We start from the raw sequence: 16,145 nt of genomic DNA, 5'->3' as shown, positions 1-16,145 counted from the left end.
GAATTATAGTGGAAGTTGAACATGCATATTTTCTAATTCTCTTGTGAAAGCTGAGGTACTATTTTAGAAAGAATGAGAACCCAAAAAATAGAATAAAGATACCTTGCGGACTCATATAAAAGATTCTTAAACCCTGAAATCTCTTAGTCTCTTTTATGCTCATACTTCCATGACTAAGAAGGCCAAATAACTTCTTTTTTTTATTAATTTATTTATTCTATGTATTTTCACATCATGTATCTTGATTCTATTCATTTTCCATCCCTCCGCTCCTGCAGCCCACCCAACCTCCCCTCCCGAATAAAACAAAATTCAAGAGAAAAAAAAATGAAGAAAATAACATGAGAAAAATTAAAAAGGGGGGAAGGAATTAAAAATCTCATCATGGAAGCTGTAGTGTGACCCAACAAGTCACACCATATACTCTTTAGTCCATACATCTCTACTTGCAAGCATTCACTGCAAAGAGTCATTGGTCTGGTTCGAGGCCCCTGTTCTCCAATACACGTTCAATGTTTGGGCCTCCATTAGGACTCTTCCTGGACATCCTGCCACAACACAATGCACCAAATAACTTCTAACTGCTTGGAACTTCTTGTAAGTCTCTTCCTTGGGGTAGTTATCTTGAAAAGGAAGTCCTATTTCCAACAAAAACCCTTAAAGTCCCTTGTTGCCTCTAAAATCAGATCTACACATACTCTAAAGGAACAAGTAAAGGGTTTTAACTGAGAGATTCTTTATATCCAAAGCAACTGTAACTTTGAAAATTCTATCAGCTAAATCCTGGGGATAGAAATAATATTAAGTATGTTAAACTCAAATAATTTGCATAAGGAAAAATAACAATTTAGCTTGAGTAGCTGTAAATACCTCTAACAGTCTGCTCACAGACTAGAAAAAAAATATTGTTCTCAAAAAAATATGCACATAGTAAGGGTGTGATGTCCAAATCTGCCTCGCATATTATGAAAGAGTCTCAAAGAGCGAAAGAAACAAGTGTGCTACAATGGATAGATACACGTAACTGGGTAGAGATAGCTCTGACTTTTCTACTTTTTCTCTGAAGTCTCCCCTCCCCCCTTCCACCAAGTGAAAGGGTAGGTGAACCATCTGATAACCTACCTCCATTACAAAAGTCATAGCTTTTTCTCTTCCTCTTCTCAGCACCTGAGGCAAGCTTTCTCTAGGCAGCTTGATTACCTACACTGTTGCTTTTTTCTTAGAAGTCTAGTAAATCCTCAAGATTAAAAAATATATATGTGTATGGATATGTGTATGTGTGTAACTTGTAGACAACCTAAAGCTATTAACAAATAATTGTGCACATATTTTTATTCTCTATGATTAATTTGCAAAGCACCATGACAAGTATAGAGTACACAGTACTTGTACTTCATTTTCTTAAAATTTACATCAATTATCCCGCTCACTGTCATAACAGTCTGTTCTGAAGAGCTTCTAGTAACCTAAACAGTATACAGAACAGCATTGCACTGTTGATAATGAGTAATGACCTAAAGAACAGAACTGCTGGTAACTCAAAATTCTGATTCAACACACAGGTGCTGGAGATCAACAGATACATGCATTACAAAAATGAAGGAAGTGAGCAAGAGCAAGTATACACAGCTCAGTGATGGAGCACATGTCTCATGCAAGAGGTCCTAGGTTCAATCCTCAGTATTTGAGGGGAGGGAAAAAAAAAAATCAGTCCTTCCACCTTGGTGATGTTTCTAGAGTCCAATAGTAAAAAACAAGTCAAAGGCCTACTGCTAGGCTTTGCATTTCCCATCCACAACTAATTAACAGGGAAAGAAATCACTTAGATTGGAAGGAAAAAATTAGATACATAAAACATACTGGAGCAAAACAAAACCAGACTGCTACAACATTACACTCTGAATAAAAGATACATGTGAAAAGCAGCAGTGACAGAAAGGGTGCCATTGTGTAAAAGTTGAGGTTGCTCACAGGTTAGCCACTCAGAGATAACCTAACATACAAATCTTTGTTGAATCATGTGCAATATGAGGTTAATGTTTTGTCAAGAACATGAAAATATTTGATTCTGAAGTGAATATTCTTCACATCCTACTTGCTGAAGAAAAGGCTCTTAATACAGTGACAAGACACTGGTTAGTTAGCTCTTTTCTACTTTCTGTCTGGGGTTACTCATATATAATGAGGTCATGCCAAGAAGGGTAGTAAAGTGTGAGCACAGCTAAAGCTGAACCTGGAGAGAAGAGAGGTCATAGGTCAAGGTCATAGTACACAAGAAATTTATAACTGATTAGTAATAGGTAACATCTGTCTTCAATGAAAAAGACTCTTTGGAATATAAATTGTTGCCGGGGCGGCAGTGGCACACGCCTTTAATCCCAGCACTGGGGAGGCAGAACCAGGTGGATCTCTGTGAGTTCGAGGACAGCATGGTCTACAGAGTAAGATCCAGGACAAGCATGAAAACAACACAGAGAAACCCTGTCTCTGTAGCTAGAGAGTTTTCTCTCTGGGTCCTGCCACACCTGGCAGTCCACTTATAAAATAATCACTCAGACACTTATATTACTTATAAACTGTATGGCCGTGGTAGGCTTCTTGCTAACTGTTCTTATATCTTAAAATAACCCATTTCTACTAATCTATAAGTTGCCACATGGCTTGTGGCTTACCAGTATCTTTACATGTTGCTTAGCATGGCAGAGGCTGGCAGCATCTCTGCCTCAGCCTTCCACTTCCCAGAATTCTCTTCTCTGCTTGTCCCGCCTATACTTCCTGCCTGGTTACTGGCCAATCAGTGTTTTACTAATAACCAATCAGAGCAACACATTTGACATACAGAACATCCTACAGCATGTCTCCAAAAAAAAAAGGGGGGGGGGATATAAATTGTCTTCCTTGACGTCAATGATGGTTCCAGTATCACCATTCATAAGTTTAGCAAACACTTTATCTATCTATTGTTTCCCACATACAGTGTGTCTAAGGAACTCATTTCCACAGCAGAAGAATTGCAGCAATGGGCTCATGTATGAATGTGATTGTCTTCTTTTAGTTAGCTTAAAAGAACAGTGACTTTCTAAACAATTGATAGAGGATGCAAGATATGACCTCCAAATTGAAGGCTCCCTCTTTTTTTTTTTTTTTTTTTTGGTTTTTTTCAAGACAGGGTTTCTTTGTGTAGCTTTGAGCCTTTCCTGGAACTCACTTGGTAGGTAGACCAGGCTAGCCTCGAACTCACAGAGATCCGCCTGCCTCCGGAGTGCTGGGATTAAAGGCATGCGCCACCACCGCCCAGCTTGAAGGCTCCCTCTTAAAGAATATGGCATATTCTTTACAATAGTGACAAAAATACCATACTTATCAAACTACCAGAAAATATGTTATAGGAACTGAGCAGTGGTTGTAGTTATTTGACTATGTCCAGTAAATTTTTGCTTTCTGCAATTTGGACTATCATGATTCAGAGATTGCAGATCTCAGAGGTATATAATGTTTTCATAACACTTCTACTGAATCAGAAGTTCAGAATGTCAGCTGGTACTGAACCACCAGTAATGGAGAGGTATTAGCTAGAGTTATCACTATTACCAATCCTGATTACCAAGGGAAAAATCCTCGGGTTAGTATTACACAGCTGATGCTGTTTGCAGCCCAAAAGACTTTGTGGACTATGTCCAGTTAAGAGTTACTGGAAATTTACAACTAATAAAAAACAGATTCATTAAGGATATTGATTTTTTCAAAAATGAAGGTTTGTGATGTTCTACCAGGTAAAAAATATTAAAAACTAATGATGTTGGCTAAAAATAAGGAACACAGACTAAAGGAAAAGAAAAAAAAAACTAATAATAACTACAGTTTTATGACCATTAACAGAATCCAGGCCTTTAGTAACCCAAGCACATGTGTGCACACACGCATCCACACATTCTTCTTTCAGTCTGAACATTAATGCTATCAATAAGAACCTACCAGCAGCAAGTATACCAAAAATACTATTCACTCTATTGTAATATCATTCACAAAAGTCAGGTTTTTTTGTGTTCTTAATTTTTTAAATTGTACATGCGGGTGTGTTAGCGTCTTTGCTGCTGCTGTGATAAAATACCATGACAAGCACAATTTAAGGGAGAAAGGGCTTATTTTAGCTCCTAGGTCCAAGCTGCAGGCTATCACAGCAAAGAAGTCAAGACAGCAGGTGCCTGAGGGAACTATTCCTCCTATCACATCCATAATATAGAACAAAGAGCAATGAATTAAGCATGCATTCCTATGCACAGCTCACCTTCACTGCTCTTAAGCAGTTCAGAATCCTCCTCCTAGGGAATAGTGCTGCTCATTTTTAGACTGGATCTTCTTAGATCATTTAATATAATCAAAATAATATCCTACAGAAATTCTCAGAGGCTAAACTCAATGGAGATAATCAAAGGTGTACCCAGAGGCTTGCTTTCAAAGTACCAAGTTAGCAAATAATATCATCCATCACAGTGTGCATGTGTTTGTGTAGACACGCATGCCACAGTGCCTGTGTGGAGGTCAGAAGACACTCTGCAGAATCAGTTCTCTCTTCTACCTTCAGGAAGGTTCCCAGCTGTTTGCCCAGCCCCTTTGTGTTTCTTCTCAGTCACACTATTTTTCACTCTGTTTTGTCTTAGTATCTACTGTTTGCTCTTTCAACCTCCTCCCCATCTTTACAATTGATTCCCTACATGAAACTCCTTCAATTTTACAATGGTTGAAATCCCCCATCCAGTATTTTTGGTTATTGATCCTTAACAAACAGGTCTCAAAAATAGTTTTCTTTCATTTTTAAAATAACCAACATATCATTTGACTTCCTCCACTACACTTTTCCTTTTTGGGTTCTTTTGGTTTGGGGGAGGATTTGGTTTGTTGGTTTTTTGAGACCACTATACTTTTCTAATCAAAAATTATTAAAAAAAAAATAATAATAATAAAGGCACTGGAAAAAGGTGGAAGTGTGAGCAAAACCTAAAAATTTAGAAAGGGTAAAAAGAAAAGACAATATTAGGTAATGAGGAAGAATGAGAATAGAAAAAAAGATCCATGAATCATGAAAGGATAAAAAGCTAATATTTTTTCTAGTTTTGACTCCATCATAGTTTTTATTTTTTTAATGGTTGATAGGTAAATTCAGCTTTCTATGTATTGAAGAAGCAAGAACCATCTTTGCCTCCCAAAAGAACTGAATATATGTTTTTGAGGCAAAAATTGTGAAAGTTGGACTTTCTTTTTAACTCCATCAATCGATGGCACAACAGGAACTGGACATGACCAGTCACTGAATAGATTTGTCACATTGACCCATTTAGAGAAAGGTTTTCTTTTTAATGTGTTCTTGGGGAAGAGGTTTTGTAATCTGAACATTTCCCCTTATTCTACTGCTTACAACTATATCAATCATTATGTTATAGTATTACTAAATATGTAAAATATAGCTATACATAAAATAAAATATGGTTGAAACAACGAAGATCATTTTTAAGAGACACTGATGGGGGCGGGTCTATTTCAGGTCTAAATCTCAGCAGAGGAGTGCTCAGCTTTCTCTACAAAGCACTCAGGCTCCAGGAGGTAGTAAGGAAAAGGCTAAGTTAATAGGAACTCTGCATTTGCTTATTATTCCAACTTTCAGAAGTTCATTCCATGGCAAAGTCTCTGGGTACACCTCTCAAATAAAACCACATTTGTTCTCAAGGCAAATTTATAAATCAATTCAGATTGTTTTAATGGACATTTTACTAAACCAGAATACCTGGGCACTTACACATTCTGAAGGTTTAACATTATATATTCTAAAAGTGTAACACTCAAGATTTGGAAATAAACCTGTCTTTCCTAAATGTGATTATGCTAAGCAATAAAAAATGAGTATACTATATACTTTTATGGGTCATGAAATAAGTAATTGATAAATAGCGCCCACTTAGTGAATAAGTAGAGTTATACTACTAATTTATAAAGCTCGTTTTTTAAACATAACATCTGCTCTCCTGTGGGAGCCCGTTCTCGGGTTCTTCGTGGCTTTACCCAGCAGGTCCATGTGCAAACTTGATGTTCACTTACAAGAGAATGAGTGACTGCGTAAGACACAATCATTAAAAACACAATGTAGTATTGAGACAGTCCAAGAAGAAAGGTCAAAGGACATGCTGAACCAGAAGATACTCCCTACTCCAGCAACATCATGCTGAACCATCTGGGTCAAGCCACTTCACGCCTTATTAGCCTTAACTATGAATCAGGGATAAAAGTTCCTGTCTTTATTAGTATCTAATTAAAATATGTAACTAAAATGACTGTAAAAATAAATTTGGGAGACAAAGATATTATATACAGGTGCTGAATTTCAACTTTCTTACCCAAAGGAAAATATCTTAAAACACAAGTTATGACAGATCATGTTTACTGATCTTCCAGAAAAAAGAACAATGAAAAAAGGGCATAACTTTTTTTTTAAATTTCTCTTTCTAATTTTTAAGTGTTAGTGAGTGAGTGAGTGAGTGAGTGAGTGAGTGAGTGAGTGAGTGTGTGTGTGTGTGTGTGTGTGTGTGTGTGTGTGTGTGAGTGTGTCCAACAGATCAAGTGGAGGTCAGTGGACAAACTGTGGGAGCTGGTCCTCTCTTTCCACTACGAGGGTTCCAACAATCAAACTCCAAAAAGTTTTATAACCTATGGTCAAAAGAATTACATCTTTTGTAATTTGTCCAGCAACTATTTACTATCAAAACTTCTGTATCTCATGATAGTATCTTATAATACATAAATTTCAATATATATAAATAGAATAGATAATGTGATGGTTATCTTTAATTATTAACTTGACACGATCTAGAATCACCTGGAAAAAGGTATCTAGATCAGGTTGGCCTGTGGGCATTGCTGTGAAGGACTATCTTGATTATGTTAACTAATGAGAGAGGACAGAAGTGAGCTAATAAGCCCTTTCTCCCGTAAGTTGTTTTGGTTGAGATATTTTATCTCAGCAAGAGATATAAACCTGAGATGCATAGAAATACTAAACTATTTGATTCTGCTCTTCTATTAAAGTATAAACTAAGAGTCAGTTCTATATAAGCTATATTTACCTTAAATCAAAGACACAAAACCCTTTTAAGTGACTACATGCATATCTAGCACTGTGTCTTCTACTTTTAGTGCTAACTATGGAAGAATTCAAGAAGGGCTCTTCTATTTTCCTTTGTCAGCAGACACACAAGAACTATTTTCAGTTATGTAAATTCACAGTGATCTTAAAACTAAAGAACACAGGAAGGAAACAGTTGAGAAATTTATTAGACACAACTTATTTTCTTACACAGGCATGATTCATTCTTCAGAAAGAGGCAAAAAAAGCTAATAAAACCCAACTCTGATCAAATTTAGACCCTAAATACTATAGTATTTACTAGAGGATACTAAATTTCTCATCACACACACACACACACACACACACACACACACACACACACACAAAGCAAAAAACAAGAGAGGTGGAAGATTTGCAGGGAAAAAGGATATCTGCAGTTACCACAGCAATGCTTTGAAGTCCAGTATGTCGTCTTCCGCACTCACTGAGGAGACAGTGGCACAGAATGTGGTAACAGCACTTAGTCAAGATGACAGTGGAGTGCTACTCAGTGGTCTACAGCTTTCTAAACCAAATTTATAGAAGTGAACAATCAGACCGCAACCCACAGAACCATGGAGGCTATATATATAGCACGGGGGACCCTAGGAGGACTGTGGTTGATAATAAGTTTTGGTTTTACTCAATTACTAAGCAAGCATCAATAAAACATTTCACTATTAAGATAAGAATTTATACTATATCAAGCTGATAATAGAAAAATTAATTAATTAATTAATTAAAAAATTAAAATTAAAAAAGAATAGCATACTTACACCATAAAAATTATTTAAAAAACAAAACAAAAATAAGTGAACATGAAGGAAGTTCCTGTAATTAACTGGATTGCTTTTCTGGGACAAGATCTTCAATAGAGCTAATTGAATGCTTTTAATCACCCTTCCAACCAAAACCAAAAAATGCTGTGGTACAGACTCTGGATATCAGCCATATTTACTCTGAATCAAACATGTGACAAATTTTAAGGGTGAACTAGAAAATAGCTTTCCACTAAATCATTAAAAGTGGTATAGGCAACAAGCAGATTTTTGTTTCCATCCTAAATACAGTTTCCTACCAAATATAGCACAATTTTGCAAATCAGGTATAATTTTTTATGCTGTTACAAGAGTGCTTTTCTTCCTCTCCACAACTTTATTCCTAGTCCACCATTTCTGCTTGCCTCATGCGCACTCAGCAGAGCATGCTTCTGTGACTTAGAAGTCCCAGGCACCAAAGCTCAAGCCAAGAGTCTAAACTAAAAGAACAGAAGGTGCAAATATCAAAAAAATTAAACTATGCTTGGAAGGAAAAATTGTTTTATCTCCTCTGACTTTAAACTGAGTTATTTTAATCCAGAAATCTCCCACTTTCAAAGGGAAAAAAGAAAAAAATCATCCACTTCTTTTTAAGTATGTTTTAAATATTATAATTCTCTCTTAGGATCATCTTCCAATTTTACCTGTAACAAAGACAGAAAGCCAATAAAACTAATCCACATGTTAACAGTTCAGATAGAGTAATAGTTCTGTGCTCTGGGACGTGTCATTATTAAAGAGGTACTGAAACTGCTACAAGTTGTCCTGAGTTAGAAAGCCTTAATTGTCAGGTGACAACCATACTCTGAAGCTATTGTGCCATGTCTTATTTTCAGTTCCTTCCATCTTAAGACTAAAAAGAAGATTTTAGAAAAAATGAAAATCACCAAATCACTCTAAGAGTTTATATTCTCCAACTGGCAAAAAATATAGATTTTTCTAGTAATAAGACTTCTCACGCCTGTACTACCAGCACTTGGGTCACAGAAGCAGGAGAAAGAGTGATTTAAGACCAGATATAGCTACACAGGGAGCTCAAGACAAGACAGGTATATACAAGACCCTGTTCCAAAGAAGGGCAGAGGATTGGTTGAAAATGTTAGAGAAATAACTAACTTCAGAGAACTTATTAACAAATGATATAAAAGAACAATGCCTGTTTTAATGAACTTACTGACCCAAAGTCTAAAGCTCCACTAAAAGGTGAGCCCAGGAGCTAGCACTATGGAGTTGGCTCAGCAGTTAAGAGACAACTGCTCTTGCAGAAGACCCACATTTGGTTCCCAGGACTCACATGACAACTTACAACTACCTGAAGCTTCAGTTCCTGTTCCACAGTACCCAATGCTGTCTTCTGGGCTGCCTTTGCAGGCACTGCATGCAAATGCTATACTTACATACATGCAAGCAAAAGCATTCATACACATAAAATAAGCATAAATCTTTTTTTAAAGAGTGAACCCCCCAAATTGGTAAATGTTTCTTCTTCATTCTGATAAACTGTCATCAAATCATTAAGTGTTTTGTAACATACCTTTGTAGAATGCCATTTTCCTGGGGTATTACACCATTGATAGCTGCCTGAAATGGGAAAAAAAAGGGAGGGAAAGAATTTAACAAAATACGTAACTGAGCTAGCGAAATGATAATGCCATAAAAGGAAGTAAACACACTTGAAATATTTATTTAAACAAAATACTGAATGTTCTCTTAGCAATAAAAAGCATCTTCTGTTAAGTGCTTCTACCTTACCGTAATAAAATACAGTATTTAGAAAGCTTTTCATTAAGACTCTTGTTTTTCCTTTGGAGAATTATTTGTGTTCATAATGCTGTTGGAACTATGTCAATAATGATGGCACTGCATAAACCAATTAGACTCTCCAAGGAGTATGGACCTTGAGTGAATTGAAATTGACCAATCAATACTATGTTCTAACAAAACTACTCAAGAGGTAATTTTTCCTAAGTCGAATGTTGGACCATTCTGGCTTCCCTAATAGCCTAGTTGTTCAAAAGTTCTTTCAAATCTGTGAGCTTCTTTTCTTCACACTTCTGATAATTTCTGCTTTCTACCTCCTCATTCCCACACATTCCACTTTATATTCAAATGATTGAAGTATAATCTGAGGTATTAAAAAGTGAGTCTCTAGTTTGCATATAAATGAAAATAATGCTAAAACTAATACATTTCAAGTATGCAATCAGTACATAGAAAAGAAATTCAAATATCTATTGAAAATAAAAATGATAAATGTATTTCTATGTGACAATATGCATTATTAGCAGATCAAATTAAATGGTAGAACTAAATCTTGCAAATTCCATGTTTGGGAAGTTTATGAAAGAGAGTAATAATTATTGCAGTATTAGCTTTGTTTCATCATCTACTTTTTTCCATTTCTGGAAAATCCTGAAAGTACAGAAATCAATTCCTTTTTTTTTTCAAGTTGTTTCCATGCAATATGTAAGAATTCAAATAATTTCAAATTACGCAAGCAACAGATATTTAACACACCGGTATTAGTACTTTAGCATTCACAATTCCCATCTTGCCATTTACTGACCCCTTATATACAATCTAGCATGAACCTAGCCAACAATATTTTTAGCTAGTAACCCAGAACTGTCTGGGCACTAATACAAGAGTTGTGAACAAGGCAGAATCCTATTATTCTCATGGATTATGTCCTAAGAAGAAAGGTATTCTTACTACAATCTTATCCCCATAGTAGCATTATCATTTATATCAATGTGAACTTCTAAAGAAGTCTCTCTCTCAATAGCTATAAAGTAGGCACTTTCTAGCTTCTGCCTCATTTATACTGTTAGTCTAGTGAGCTGTAAGAAAGAAAATGAGATGAAAATTTCCCTACTTACATAGTGGCAAGTTAAAGAAATAAGAGTAGATATAAATGTCCACACTAAAATAGAGGTCTAAAATAGAATACAAGATTATAATTATAAACTAATGTGGGAGCTGAAAAGATAGCTCAGTGGTTAATAAAGAGTCCTTGATAGTCTTGTAAAGGATCCAGGTTCAGTTTCCAACACCTACATTGGGTAGCTCACAACCCCTTTTAACTCCAGTTCTAGGAGATCCAATAGCTCCATCTGGCCTCAGTGGGTCCTGTACAAATGTGGTGTACACACATACAAGCAAGCACACACACATACACATGAGTAAAATTAAGTAATTTTTCAATGAGTCAGTGTGTCCTCAAAAAGACTCCTAATATTTCATCCTTTCTGAAATGAAAAGAAAATCATTTTTCTTGAGTAATTTTAAATTTTCCAAACTATAAAAGGTTATTGCTAACAACCAATTACATTTAAGTTCATTCTTATAAACTTTTCTTCTAAATTACTATTTTTCAAATGTATTTTAAAAGATCTTTTACTATTTTTAAATGTGTATATGTATGTGTGCATGAGGCGGTGGATATGTGTATATGATTGTAGGTACCTACAGAGGCCAGAGGTGCCAGATTCCCTGGAGCTGGAGTTACAGGCAGTTATGAGCTACCCAATGTGGACGGTGGCAACTGAACTTGGGTTTTCTTAAAAACATACACACTATAAACTGCTGAGCCATCTCTCCAGCCCTTACTTTTCAAACATTTTAATATGGCATCTTTCTGCAGACTTTCTTCAAGTATTCTTCAGTATTACTTCAAAGTTGATGATTTTTTTCTTCTCTTTAATGAGGTCTTGGTAGAGGAACATAAAGGATGTAATAAGACAAAATAATACAAGTCATCTCAATGTCGCTGGGAAGAAGGATGGTACCCAACACACCTCTAAAAGCAGAGCTTCTGTAGGAAGAGACAAGGGTAAGAGCATGAGGAGAGGATTCTGTTTTTATTTGTACTAGTTTTCTTGCTGTGGTTTGGTTTGGTTTTGGTTGGGTTATTGTTGTTGTTGTTGTTGTTGGGTTTTCAAGACAGGTCTCTATAGCCTTGGCTATCCTGGAACTTACTCTGTAGACCAGGCTGGCCTGGAACTCACAGAGATTCTGCCTCTGCCTTTCTGGTTCTCTGCCTCCCTGCCTCTGCCCCTCTACCTCTGCCCCTGCCTCACACCTCTTCCTCCCAAGTGTTGGTTTTGAAAATGTGCCACCACACCTGGAATTTTTTTTTCAAGTGCAAAAGTATAAACATTGTTTTTAGACTATTCAGGAAACAAGTTTTGTATGACTTTAAGAAAGGCTTGGGTCAGGTAGCAGTGAAAGACTGTAAATATATATGTGAATTAGATTATAAGACATAAAGGCATTAAGAGTTTGCATAACCTGGGTATGTGACTCATGCCTGTAATCCCAGCGTTCAAGAGGCTGAGACAGTAAGATTGCCAAGTTTGAGGCAAAGCCTATGCTACAGAGTAAGTCTCTGTCTCAAAATAACAAAACAACAAATTTTCATTTAGTCAGAACATAATGAGAAAACAATTTTCAACTTACACCTTCCCTTTAAGAGCATGCATTTGGTCAGTAATATGAGACAGAAGTTGAAGAAGACTAACAAAGATCTCAGGCTTCTGCTTTGGGTAGCTAGGGAGATGTTCCTGGTAGCTAGGAAGATGTTCCTGGTCCAGACCTTAGTTCTAATAATTCTGTTTCTAAAATTAAAAAAAAAAAAAAAGTCGTTCTCAACTCCCTTCTTTCTCACATACTGTATATTTTAAAATCTATGCTGAATCTATAAAGAATTCTTTATGTCCAAAATGTAGACTCTGACTGACCTTCTACTCACTCTGGTCTAAATCACCATCACAGTCCCTCTGGAATTGCATTTCCATAGTTTCCAGCCTTGGCCCATACACCTGATCTCTCCACAAGCTAGCATAAATTCAGAGTCAAGTGAAACCCTTTCCCTTCTCAAAAGTGCCATAATACTTTGCCATAGCTGTAAGTCATCCACTTTAAGTATTTGGGGGTATAAATAGCAATCCTACTTTAGATAGATAGCCAAAAGAACTGAAAGTAACCTCAAAGAGATATATGCACACCCATGTTCAGTCCCACTATTCACAGCAGGAAAAGGCAAAGTAACCAAAATGCTCATCAGTGGATGAATGGGCAAATGCAATGTAGCATGTTAATACAGTAAGTAAAATACTATTTGCTTTCAAAAAAGAAGAAAAGTCTTTCCTGTTATAATATGGACAGACCGAAAATATTACACTAGGTGAAATAAGTCAGTCATACACACACACACACAAAACAAATACTGTATATACTAGGCACCTAACAAAAATAGTAGAGTTCATAGACAAACAGAATGGTAGTTGCTGGGAACTTTGGGAAGAAAAAGAATTGTTGCCTAACCGGTATTACAGTTCTAGTATGAGAAGATAAAAGGCGCTTCTGGAGATCTGCTTCACAACAGTGTAGTATTTTGAATGTTAAATACATACATACATATGTATGACTGATCACTGGTCATGTTTAAGTAAAACTGACAAAAATTACATATTCAAGCAGGGCATGTGATGACCTGACATATACATATATTATAATGATTATCACAACTGAACTAATACATCATTACTCTAATTAGTTGCCATATGTGTTGCACGCTCATGCTTGTGCACGGTAGAGGGGAAGAAGACACTTAGGATCTACTGTCTTAGAATAATTTGAAGAAGTAAACAACACAGGCAGCATTATTGTCTATAACACTACATGGTTTGTATTGGCTCTCTAGAATGTACTCATGGTATAACTGAAAGTTTATGCTTTTTGGTCAATACATCCATTCCCATGTGCGATAAGTAATCGTTGGCAACCACCATTCTAACCTGTTGCTAGTAGTTCAGCTTTTTTAAGATTCCACATGTAAGAGATGCTTATCTGTGTCAGGTTTAGGTTGTTTCAATATCCTGAGTAATGTGAATAATGCTATAAGGAACATGGAAGTTTGTTCAGGTTAATTTGATTAACAATTAAATGACATTTTAAAAGGCAAAGTACTTACAAAAGTTAGCAATGATAATTATCCATTTTCAATAGTTTTAATTAATAATTAAATTATTTTTAAATTATCTATTTCGTTGTAACAATGCAGAGGTACATAATGTCTGCCCCACACTAAATTAGAAATCCAGATGTGTTTCCTACAGCAAGTTCTGCTCCCAATGAGGTTATTTGGAATGGAGCCCAGAAGCCATTTGTACAAGTTCAAGTGATTTTTGATGCAGTCAGTGTTAAATAAAAGTTTTTAACATACATATCAGGTACAAATAAAAAACATCTTTTACTACACCATACCATACAGAATATTTTTCCATAAGCTCTCTATTACTTCCAAAGTTACTTAATGTCTAAATGCAGAGATCTTCTATAAACCCCTGCTTTAAAATATACTCTTACCAGAGCCAGAACTTCACTGTATTCTAGCTCCATTGTTTACTAGCTATGTGATTGTAAGCGTTACTTAGTTCCTCTCTGCTCCAATTTCCCCATCCATAAAAGGGGGTTAATAATAGTATGTGTAGTCTGTAACCAAAATGTTTGAAGGCAAAGGATGGCCACTATAAAGAAATAAGATTGCAGACAGCTTGGTTTTAGAAAAGCTTGGTTTTAGAAATTGTATTATTCTTCTTACTACTGCGACAAAATATAAAAGCAACTGAAGCTTCAAAGGAAGGGTTTATTTTGGCTCACAGATTGGGGACACAGCCTTTCATAACGGAAGGAATGGCAGCAGGAAAGTTAGACAGCTTGTCACATTGTACCTCTAAGTCAGGAAGCAGAGGGAAATGACTGTTGATGTTCAGCTGGCTTCCTTTATTCCTGTTTATTCAATCATGGACCTCAATCCATGGCATGATGCCACCCACATCTTCAATGGGTCTTCATTCCTCAGTTAAACCTCTCTAGAAACAATGTTGATTATAATCCTACTATATTTTCTCTGAAAACTACTGACCTAATAGTAAATATAAATAAATATGCAAAAGAGCCAAGAACACCTTAAAAATGATAAGGCCAAGGACCTATACTATTAGGTTATCAAGGGTATTTCTAAATCTACAGTAACTAAACAGGATGGTACTGAAGCAATGATACTCAAACCAATAAAAAAAAGAGTGGAAAGTTCAAAAATAAACACACATATAAAAATTCTCAATTTATTGGTTTTGGTTTTGGTTTTGGGTTTTTTCGAGACAGGGTTTCTCTGTGTAGCTTTGGTGCCTTTCCTGGAACTCACTCTGTAGCCCAGGATGGCCTCAAACTCACAGAGATCTGCCTGTCTCTGCCTCCTGAGTGCTGGGGATTAAAGGCATGTGCCGCCGCCGCCGCCGCCGCCGCCACCACCACTGGCTGCAAAAAGATATCACTGCAAAGAATAAGTAAAATAATTATCTTTTCAATAATTGAAAGCAAATCAAATTTATATACTATCAGGAGAAAGAAAAAAACAAGAAACTTCAGCCCATCCCATACTACATTCAAAATCAACCTCTGTGGCTGAAGACATGGTTCAGCACTTAAGAGCACTTGCTCTTGCAGGGGACCTGGGTTCAGTTCCCAGAACCTACATGGTGGCTCACAACTATCCTTAACTCCAGTTCCAGGGATTCTGATGCCCTCTTCTGATCTCTGCTGTCATCAACCAAACACATGGTGCACCATACATGCAGGCAAAACACGCATACACATAAATAAATCTAAAAAAAATTTAATCAATCCCAATGAATTACAGCTCTAAATATAAAAGGCAAAGCAATAAAGCTTCTAAAAAAATACAAAACATCTCCATGTGCACAGGGTAGACAGAGATTTCATTCATAACACAACCCAAAAATCAAAATTAACAGAGGAAAAAGTTACGACTGAACTATAATATTACTCATTCTTGTTCATTAAAAATTTTCATTAAAACAGCAAAAAAGCAGAACATAGAATGGGAGATCTTTGCATCATACAACAAAGAGCTCTTATCCAGAAAATATAAAGAACTCTTGTGAATCAACAGGAAAACACCTAACTCAAAGGAAAAAAAATTAGAAACAAACTTAAACAAAAAACTGAATAGGCACTTAGAACACATTAAATACCCATTATTAACAAGAGAAGTATAAATTAAAACCACAACAAAAAGATTCTATAACTTAAAAGAATAGAAAAAAATAAAATGACTGGCATCTACAGCAAGAATATGTAGGGTA

At 36.1% G+C, this 16,145-nt stretch overlaps 1 protein-coding gene across 1 annotated transcript in view; it reads right to left on the bottom strand.

The window, feature by feature from the left end:
* The window catches only part of Faf1 (Fas associated factor 1), a 337,162-nt gene that overhangs the window by 256,020 nt on the left and 64,997 nt on the right, over positions 1 to 16,145 (bottom strand). Inside the window, exon 3 of the mRNA XM_028888986.2 lies at positions 9,509 to 9,555. Within this exon, the coding sequence (XP_028744819.1) occupies positions 9,509 to 9,555 (47 nt within the window). The remainder of the gene's footprint in view (positions 1 to 9,508; positions 9,556 to 16,145) is intronic.

Source organism: Peromyscus leucopus, chromosome 2 (assembly GCF_004664715.2).
Source record: "Peromyscus leucopus breed LL Stock chromosome 2, UCI_PerLeu_2.1, whole genome shotgun sequence".
Lineage (NCBI taxonomy): Eukaryota > Metazoa > Chordata > Mammalia > Rodentia > Cricetidae > Peromyscus > Peromyscus leucopus.
This window is presented reverse-complemented; position numbering and strand designations above follow the sequence as displayed.